Source organism: Acanthopagrus latus, chromosome 20, assembly GCF_904848185.1.
Source record: "Acanthopagrus latus isolate v.2019 chromosome 20, fAcaLat1.1, whole genome shotgun sequence".
Taxonomy (NCBI): Eukaryota; Metazoa; Chordata; class Actinopteri; order Spariformes; family Sparidae; genus Acanthopagrus; species Acanthopagrus latus.
This window is the reverse complement of record NC_051058.1, coordinates 9,931,869-9,942,449: the sequence shown is the minus strand read 5'-3', so window position 1 is coordinate 9,942,449 and position 10,581 is coordinate 9,931,869. Positions and strand designations below refer to the sequence as shown.

The 10,581-nt window shown below is 41.5% G+C and overlaps 1 protein-coding gene across 1 annotated transcript; it reads left to right on the top strand.

The window, feature by feature from the left end:
- Positions 1–7: 7 nt before the first annotated feature.
- Positions 8–9,242, top strand: LOC119009519 (tumor necrosis factor receptor superfamily member 12A). Its single transcript, XM_037080861.1, has 5 exons — positions 8–231; positions 6,536–6,634; positions 6,724–6,867; positions 7,602–7,650; positions 8,413–9,242. Exons 1-4 carry the CDS (start codon positions 150–152, stop codon positions 7,640–7,642), a joined length of 366 nt encoding a protein of 121 aa, XP_036936756.1. The 5' UTR covers positions 8–149; the 3' UTR covers positions 7,643–7,650; positions 8,413–9,242.
- Positions 9,243–10,581: the final 1,339 nt, after the last annotated feature.

The window sequence follows — 10,581 nt, the reverse complement described above, 5'->3', positions numbered from 1 at the left end:
TGTGCGCTATTAAAACAAGGCGCAGACTCCTCCGGGTGACTCACTCTGATGCTCGCTTTTCCATGCTGAAGCCCAGCAAGGACTGTTAATCAGATGAACTTTCGGGAATTGTGTAGCCGACAGCGAGCAGCATTCCACCCGCAGACAACATGGCTTCAAACGCTCTCTGCGCGCTGTGCGGACTTATTATAGCGGCCGTGACCAACTTCTATGGTGTGAGCGCAGAGAAAAGTAAGTCAAATGAGTTGTTTTTGTTTTAATTCTAATAACAATATTGTGTTTGTTCACAGATGTCATATTTACGACATCATCGCTTCCACTATTTTGTTTAATTCTCACGTCTTGCATTTTTATTCATGGGCACTTTTCTCTCTGTGAACATTGGGTTACGCTCCTTTAATCTGGTCTCCTTTATCATGCCGGAGTCTGATAGTGGCTCTGCTTACAAAGCCGCTTCCTTTACCAGCTGCATTTCTCACCGGTTCCGCATTCCGATCGCCTTATTTCACCCCGTCCATCCGCACCCCGGGGTGAGCAGGACAGGCCACATGGACAGGGTGCACTGCCCGTGTCCGCTCTAGTGCAAATAGACACTTTTAACTGTCTCTCTTAAAGAAGAAGAGGAAGAAAGGGGGGGGAAGGAGTTTTGGATTTTGTTTCCACAGCCGTCTGAAGTTTGGATTGAATCCCAGTGGAGAACACCAGACTCAGATTGCACTGAGAACACAAAATCTTGAATAATTGCATGTGTGAGGACCATTTCCCCAGGCCTGCGAGTTAACACATTCATTGTAACTCAGTGAACTCAAAACATGCTCGTGTGTAGATATCCTCCCGTGTGAAACCATCTCTACATCTGGACATCAGCTGCCGGTCCACCCACCCCCTTCTAGTTTATGACAAAACACAAGCAATCCCCCCACACCCAAAAACACCCTTTGTCAGGCTAGGTGCTGAGGATTTGCCAAGGTCTTCTTTGTCAGGAGGAGAGAAAGAAAAGTTTGCTCCGAGCTTCTTCATGTTCCCAGCATTTTAGACTTAAAGTTCACTCCTCAAAATGATCATTTCTTTCTCAGTCTCAAAGTTAAACTTGAGCTCGGAGACGCGGTTGAGATACAATCAGTTCAGTCTGTGGTTTCGTGTCTTCTTCGAGCGACAACAAGCTCCACTTCTTAGATGTGGTCTGCTCAGGGGTCAGCCAGCGGTTGAGGTTCACTTCCCTCTGCTGACCCTTTGAACCCAGCCGGACATCTCAGGATGATGCAGGGCCGAAAATTGCCCGGAAAAAATTCTTTCAAGATCTGTGACACATTTTTACTCCGACCACGACTATAAAGTGAGTCAGCCCGGCTCTGTAGGCGGGGTGGCTGTGGAGGACGGAGAGTCTCTGGGGGCCCGAGCATGCGGCTGTAACATAACCAGAGAGTTAGAGGTCGAAATGCCTCAAACATGAATTTTGCAGCAGGTGCCTTTTGCCTGCAGCTGGTTTAACAATGACCTGTGTTATAAAACCCCATACAGTACACCCACCTGTGGAGCTCATGTTTTGGAAGCATCGTTCCAGGTCTTGAGGTTCACTTCTTTATGGATGTTGAACAGTTATTCCATTAAAGGGGCAATTTACTCTATTAAAGGGGCAATTTAGTACTGCACACTAATAAGGTTTAGGATGCACAAGCAACAAATATGAGAAAAAGTAAAGTAAAGTTCAAACCAGTGGAGCCTGAGATATACTGACTTTTGGTCATGTGTCACACTCTAGACCCTACGTTTCCCACAATGCAACTTAATTGCCTTTTTTGTTAGACCCTCCTTGCCTCTTAAATGTCTCTCAAACTCAGTACTTCCAGTTTGTCAGCCCGGCTTTCTGTTGAAAGGACTTACGATCAAGCCAATCCAATGACATCACTTTGACATCATCAGGCTTACTCACACTCGGTGCCTCCAGAGTCCAGAGCCACAGAACAGGAGACTTTGTTCGACTCTCTTCACAGGATGAGTCAAACCATTCCTCCAGTTTTAACTCCGCGGTTGTGAAGATTTTTTGCTTTTCCTAGTCCAAGTGATAGTAAGCTAAAACCTGTGGAAATACAAAAGAGATTCATTCATAAGAATAACATCAGGCTTTGGGACACTGTGGAAAAAAAACAGCTGATTAACGATTCATGACCGTTCACCAGTGGCATAAATTCTCTACTTGTACTTAAGAATTTCTCCATGTTGATTTGTATTTTTACCCCCTCCATATTAGTGGTAAATATTCTATCTTTTTTTTTTTTTTTTTTACCTCACTGTATTTATCTGACAGCTACAATTGCTACATAACTTGAATAAAAATGAACATTTGGTAAATAAAAAGCTTATTAAAGGAGACATATTATGCTTTCCTTCAGTGTGTCATAAAGGTTCCTCTCTATGTAAAAGGTCTTGAAAGTGAAAAGGCTTAAAGCTCACACCAATAGAAGGTCCTTTCTCCCACAGAAAACGCTGCTCCTGAAACGCCTCGTCAGTAGTCCCACATATAATCCTGTGACTTTATGACATCACACTACGTCACCATGTCACATATGCATAATTTATGCCTAGTAGTTAGTTTGGCATGTAAGAACTGATTTGCCACAGCTTCCCTGTTGCTACTAGTAATGCTGGCTCAGGCATGTGTGAGCTGACCAATCAGAGGAGACTGGATATTCAGGAGGGGGGTCTTAAAGCAACAGGAGTTAAAACAGTGTTTTAGACAAAGGGGGAATACAGTGCTGTAGCAGTGGACAGTAAGAGAAAACATTTTTTTGAGCACTACAGCATGTACCTATTCTGGCAGTAACTTAAAATAAAATGATGAACCTAAAAATGATAATTGTCCATTGAAATAAAGCTCGTTTGGAAGGAAACCCCTCACAAAAAAAGCAGCTAATAGTTGCGACCCACGTCATGTTGCAGATGTCTATGATGTGTGAGCAGTTCCACCATTTCCCCCAGAGAAATTTCTCCCCCCTTTCACTTCTCATATGGTTTCACTTAAACAACCATTCGAGGCTTAAAGAGGCAAATCAGCTAATATTTCACAACGACTTAAGAAAAGTTTTCAAAAAATGTATTATTAATTTAAAAACGTCTTTCCCACCCTGTCAATCATCTCACAACCCTCTGGATTTATGGTGTGACACTTTTGGGGCGGGCCCAAACCCTGGGGTGAAAGCCCCTGAAATGAAGTGCCATACTGTAAATTGTTGCGTTGATGCATCCAGCATTAGCAATCTAATAATGTAGTACATAATAATATATGAGTCAAAGATGCCATTTTTCAGATAAGAGTATTTTGGTAAGAAACATCCATCTTTCTGATACATACTAAACTAACCAAAGTACTTCTAAATGCAGCACTTTCTGTGTTGTACTAGAACTCTTAAAGTGAAATTCTTTCCAAAATGCAACCTAGGCTTTTTTTGTGAATGTATAGGAGTCAAACCTTCATGTAAAAGCATAATTACGGCAAAAGAGGCACTTTATCATGAGCTCATTTTCTCAGTGCAAAGGGCACTTTTACGACAGCATCAAAATCACTGTTTTTAAAACACTAAGAAGGCTCGACACAACATGAAACTTTGCTCGCAGTATCACCAGGGTCTCTACTCATGAACATGAGCGCTGAGAGCATTGTTTTTGTACACAGAGTTTACTTCTCACTGTCCTGCCAGTGAAAAGTGTTGATCTCTGAATGCGATGTAAAATGGAGCAGAGTTACGGTCCTAAAGCTTAGTTCATATAAATGCATGGATAATTTGTTGTTTTGTCATTAGGGAAAAACAATATTGACCTTGAAGATGAAAAAGGAGCCTCATATAAGAATCAATACCAAAATAAAAAGCCAGAAAAGTCACGTGAGATACTGCGTGGATAGTTGTTGCCGAAAGACAGTCGTTCCACCTTGACTGTCCTCCATGTTACGTCACATTCTGAGATCATACTTCTCGGCTGCCATGACGACGGCTAGCTGAACAAGCTACTGCTAACGTGAGTTGTTCAAAAACTTATTTTTTAGTAAACTCTGTGTACACAAACAATGTTAACAATGCTCGTGTTCATGTGTAGAGATACTACCAGCAAAGTTTCATGTTGTGTCAACCTTCTTAGTGTTTTAAAAATGTTGCATAAAAGTGCCCATTTAAAATGAGCTTGAGCAGAAAACGAAAATGTTAAAAGTGCCTCTTTCATCTTAATAATGCTTTTACACGACGGTTTGACTCATATACATTCACAAAAGAAGCCTGGGTTGCATTTTGGTGAGAGTTTCACTTTAAATAACCATTGAATGTCCCTGTCACAGTGTTCAGACCACTATAGCTCACAAATCATTAATACTTGACCTCAGCTCGTGCAGCTTTAAGTGCAGCACTGTGTGGAAGATTAAATATTTACTCTGAACAAATAGTCACCATAATTTTATCCGTCAGATATCTGCAGACGATTTCTGCCCTTCAATAATCTGCATCACTATCACGTCTGCTACAATTTGGCTTTGAGCTACAATGTAATTCTGATGAGTCTGATGTGACAGTAACCTGTTGTTGTTGTCATCGAAGCGACCGCAATTTCCTTTCGCACATTCATTTAATCGCTTTTAATCCACGTCAAACTCGCCTCTTCGGTTAGTTTTGGTATCGTTTTCACTGAGCAAGGGTTGAATCAGAGAGTAACCGCAACTGACGACTCAATTCAGACTTCGTTTGGCACCTTGTTTAAGTGGATACAAGAGAAGCTGGCCATGCAAATACACCTGTGACACTGACGAGGAAGAAAGATTGCCATCATGTTATCCATCACATGTATGCGCACTGTTTCCTTGTCACACTGTATGTGGCTTTGTCGTGTCTGCTGCTTTGTCGTTCATCTCGTTAGGTTGTCGTATTGTTTTGTAGGTGTGTTTTGATGTCGTTGCTTCATGGCTGACTTTGCGGGTATTTTATGCATACGTGAGTATTCTTCAACCGAGCCAGGATGTTCCAACCTGCAGAGAACAAAACAAAACAAAACAAAACAAAACAAAACCCACACACGATTAAAAACACTGAAACGATCTCAACACTCGGCCTGTTATCGGCGTCGACCGTGACACATCTTCGGGGCTAATTCCTTTCTTATCTTTTGGGAAGTGCACAGCTTTAATTGTTCAGCTGTCTGGCTGCCATAAAAAGAGAGAGAAAGAGAGATGAAGCTTTCCATTGTGTCCACACACAGAGGCAGACATTTTCTCTTGTTTCTCACAGACACGCTCGTTCGTTCTCTGGAAGCCGCACACGTACGCAGAAGAACCAAAACAATTCAGAGGAAGCACTCTCTGTGAAAACACATCCTGCTCTTCACACACTGCCGGCCCCGTTCGCGCGCCCAGAAGTTACCCAGTAACTCTCTCTCTCTCTCTCTCTCTCTCTCATGAAATCGAGTTGCATCAGCAGTCTGACCCACAGGAATTTCCCAGTTTCAGTTTATGAGAAGAAGAAAGCCACACAGTTCCTTCTCACGTGTTCACCTCGGGTCACACCTTTTTTTTTTTTTTTTCTTTTTCACTGTAGGGGCGGATTCCAGCTGAGTTTCTCATGGTAGTCACCTGGTTACAGTTTATTTTGCTTTCGTTTATTCCAGAGTTTCGGGAAGCTTTGGTTGGTTTTCTGAAAACATGTGCGTCAGTCTGACCAGGGGCATAGCACAAACGTCTGGACTCCTCCACAGAGCGCCTCTATCCACGCCCCTGCCTATTCACACTACATTTCTTCCACCCTTACACATCAAAATTAGGTTTTTCAGACAGGGGTAAATCGAAACAAAATACATTCATCATCAGGAATGTGCCGGAAAAATAGGGACCAGTAGAGAGCAGCAGATCATATGCTGCACCAGAATGCATTTAAAAGATGGTAAAAATATTTAAGTAAGTAATAACATTTCAGTTTGACACTTCTTTTTCTGAGCTGATGGTTGAAGTAGCTGGGGAGTGGGACATCACGCCTCTTTCTAGTCTCTGTTAAGCATTGCACATGGACAGTGACGATCAGAGGCTGACAACCCAGTTGCCGTGTTTCCATCATAAATACCCATGACCACTGCAGTCATTAGACACCAAAGTAAATGCAGATTGGACCTATTCGCCCACAGAGTGTGTTTTTTTTCCAGTGTGAGTGGGGTGTAAGTGGGTGCTGTACAGTGGCGTGCACAGACTTTCTGAAGGGCAGGGGTGAAAAGAAGGGCACTTTAGCACACGTTTTGCCTCCCAAGAGGGCACTTTAGCGCGCATTTTGGCTCCCACGAGGGCACTTTAGCATGTGTTTTTCAACAATTGGGCCACATTGTTGCCCCCCCTGCCCCCCCCCGTGCACATCACTGGTCCTGTATATTCAATCCCTCTTTTCCTCTTAATATAACCTCCACATCAAAATCTTTCACAGGTTCAAGGAGTGTTAAACCATTTGCTTCTCTGTAAATGACTGAAGAAATAAAGCTGACTAACCGATGATCTCTGATGTGTTTCTGTGTGCAGATCAGTGCCGCACCTCAGAGTTTTGGAACTCAGACTTGGACGTTTGTTTGCCGTGTACATCATGCAAGCAGTACCCAAAGACCCCGTCCTGCAACACATGTAAGACGCTGACTCAGACCCCGACATAGTTGTGGTATCCTTTTCTTTCAGAGCTTCAGTGCTTCATGCTGTTTTTGTGTGGTCAACAGGCAAATCCGTGGAGGAGACACCTGATGTGTGGAAACTGGCGGCCATCACCAGCTTCTCAGTGCTGGCCGTGGTGCTGGTCGGCGCGGCGTTGATTATCGGGGTCATGGTGCATCGACGCAAGTCACACAAACGGCCTCTACGTGGTGAGACTCCTTATCTTGACAGTTTCTCAGTATGAATCACAAATGATGACTGCGACTGAAAAGAGTGCTCATCTCTCCAAACAAAAACTGTAATCCATTGCTGCTTGTCAATATAAATACAATTTTAAATGAGATCCTTAAGGGACATGTCATAAATCTATTTTGCAATTTGGGGTAAAAACCTTATTTGTTACGAAGACTAAGGGATAAGATCACGCTGGAATTGAGTAATACTTTAAAAATCTAGCCGTGTCCCTGGTGCAGAGTGTTTCTTGGTAAACTGGAGCACACTGGGTTCATTTCACTTTTTTGGTATGAGGGTTGCACAGCTGTGTCACAAAGCATCAAAAAGTGGCAAAGAAAATAGCTTTTATCTGTTCCCTTATTTTCAGAGACTATTAGGCTTTTTTTTTCTTCACATGTCACAGTTGAAAAAGCACATGTGCAAACAGTTAAAAGAACGACGGCTGAATTCCATTAAGCTGCTTCAGTTTAAGGGTCCTGGCTCTGCGCATGTTGGCTCGCTGTTCTTGCTCATTACTGGGACACTTAAATAAAACAGAGCCATCATGAATGTTATTGTTAGTGTTTTCCCCAATATGACAAGTCAAGATCATCTGCTGTGAATAAGGCCTTATATAGACTCTTTAGATAAACAACACATTTTCTGGGATGGGAAAAAATGCTTATTCTCTTCTTGATTTTTATCCCCCCCCCTTTTTTTTGTTTTACAGAACCCATTGAAGAAACTGCAGGGCCACTTTATCAAGCTTAAACATTTCAGTAAGTATAACTTAACCTGCTTCAACCTGTGGTATGCATCAAATGTGATGTTAAAGGATAAGTTCACGAAAAAAAAATGAAACTGTACTCATGTAGTAGCTGGGCACTCGAAAAACTAATACATTTTAAAAAAACCAAAAAAAAAACATAAAATGGCTCCAAACAGCTTGTCCAGTGTAATCTAGATCTCTAGAAGCCATGCGATCCTAAAGTGATAGAAAATATGTTATTTACACACTTTTGTAAAGCTGAAATCTTCACTGCAATGCTCAAAGCCTGAGCATGCACCACATCTGATATGGCTGCACAAGCTGGACCACACATGAAGGGTGTAAATAACTTCTTCTCAAATCATTGTGGGACGAGCTGTATGGAGTCTTCTTTCAGTTGTTTTTGTACATTTTACAAAAAAAACAAGTCCCCATCTAATCAGTTGTGTTGGATAAGTGAGCCAATATAGCTTTTTAAATGTATTTGAATAGATTTAGCCTATAATAATTACTACAAAGTTCTTGTAGTAATTCTAAAAAAAGTATTTTAGACGAGAACATTGGATCAGAACTCGGTGAAAGTAGGGAAAAAGGGATGTAAATGAAAAGATAAATTTACCCGATGATGACCTAAATTAATTGACAAGCGATCGACAGGGTGCATGATGTTTTGGTTCCTTCCCACCAGATTCAGAACAAAGCCAGATTTAAGTGTGAATAAATTGTGAATGATTTAAGTGTGATAACTAAATGACTGTCATGGCCTCCACAGCCTCAACATCCTCTGGAAACTGATGTGACAGAACCACGGAGCGACTGGTTCAAAGCCGGACGGAGAAAAACTCTGGACCATGAACTGTATACTCTGACCGCAGAGCATCTCTTGACCAGAATCGGACCATTTTAATTTATGAGACTCTTGAGTGAACTAGACGTGCTCAGTTCTCGCACTCAGCGTAGGTCCCACAAGTGACCACAGGACCTACAACAAGCAACTCTCACACCTCTGTAGGGATAGTAACATTTTGTTAGTGGTATCATTGTGCCTTAATGTAATGGATAACTTCTGTTGATTTACAGCCGTTTGACTCAGAAGTAAGATGAAACTCCAGTCCCTTCCTCAGAGAGAGCGATGCTTTATCAAATCCTGTAGTATCGTGCTGTTTTCCAGCAGGACTCCGATGAATGTAACACAGCTACTGCTGCCTGCTGGGCTGCAGTTTGATCTCCAGCACGTCGGTGGGGTTAGACGGGGTCGTTCTGCTGGTCATTTACCACAACGGCCTCTTAAAGATAAATCACCATGTGAGCAAGGCATACTGTTAGGCACATTAAGGCCGTTTGAATGTAGCTACTTTTACAGAAATGTGTTTTAGCTTTGACCCTGCCAGTACCTCTGTGTACCTTTTCTTTTTTTAGTAGTCACATACAGTGATGCTGTTGATTAAAGGAGCAAACTGTATAATAACCATTGTTAATAAATGGTAAATTAATAGTTAATTACACTTTAGTTAAAGGGGCACTATGCAGTTTTGGAGAGGAAATTCAAACTCAGAGTTTCAATATTTGAAATATTAATGAGGTGATAACACAAACTCAGAACAAGTTATCACTCCCATAACTGAATAAACAAGCTGTTCTCAGAGGAGTGAAACGTCCCCAGGCACTGTTTGAAGCTAGAAAGGTGGCAGGGTCCGCCAAATGTAAACAAACAGTATGAAACTGTGTTGTCCTTTAAGGTCAGTTTGTTTATTCAGTCACGAAAATTAGGGGAGTTTGTTTATTTACTCTATTTAGGCAGAAAATTCAGACAGTGAAGATCTTTCTCTTCTGATGAGAATTCCTTCCCAAAACTACATACTGCACCTTTAATAGCACACACACATTGAAATGTTTTATAAACCATTAATAGGTTGTTTTAAAGGCTATAAAAAATGCTTGTCTGTTAACAGTGAAACAACTATCAACTAAGGTTTAATTAACCATATTTTACCATTTATTGATGACAGTGATTATAAAGTGTTACAAACTGTAGTCAGTCATTGTTACTGGGTCTTTTGAGACTGAAACAGACCCTGTATTGCAGGTCATTACAACATTGTCTTGTCTGTTTTAATGTTACTAGGTCTTAGGAGACGTTAGCTGCATTTTTTTTTTCTATCACCACCCCAGAATCCACACGTTACCCTCCCAGCACATGTAGGACAGGATGTTTGCAACACTAGACATACAATCCCAAACTGCTAACACGTGGGAATGTAGCGAGGAATGTACTGTAAGTGAAGAAAAAAATCTGACACCTACTGTACACTGTTTTAGGTGGAGCTGTACACAAGCTCCATGCTCACTAACCCCAGACCTGTCAACTGAGATCTGCCACAAGGCAAGCAGATATACGCGTCTGTTTGTAATTTTGTGAGGGATCGAAAAAAAACAGCGAGAACCACGATGGGCAGGGTTGTTTTCCACTTGTTTTTTTATAGTTCAAGATGTTTTTTATCTACACAACATCGTGCAGTATGCGGTTACTGACATGTTTTATGTGACTGACAAAGTTTCAGGTCATATTTTGGATCTGTCTGCTCGTGGGTAAACAGCCTGCCCTCTGGCAGCAAAATCACTTCAAATACAGATACTTCCTCTTTTCCTTCCATTTTTTTTTTTTTTTTTTTTTTTCAGATTTTTCTATTATTTATTTTTAAAGTATCTTGCGGTGTTGTTTTGCATCAACTGCAAGTGACAAGCACAGTTTTAAAGGGACTCCAGTGAAGATTTGTGTTAAACTTCCACCAGGCCAGCCGACGATGATACTGAGCAATAACTAACATTTCCTGCTTACTTCTCTCGCTTTTCTATTTCTCGTTGTATATACTGTACATGCACTGGCTTCCTTTACTTAATGCAATCTTATAAACTTGCTTTGTGTACCAAATGTATTTTC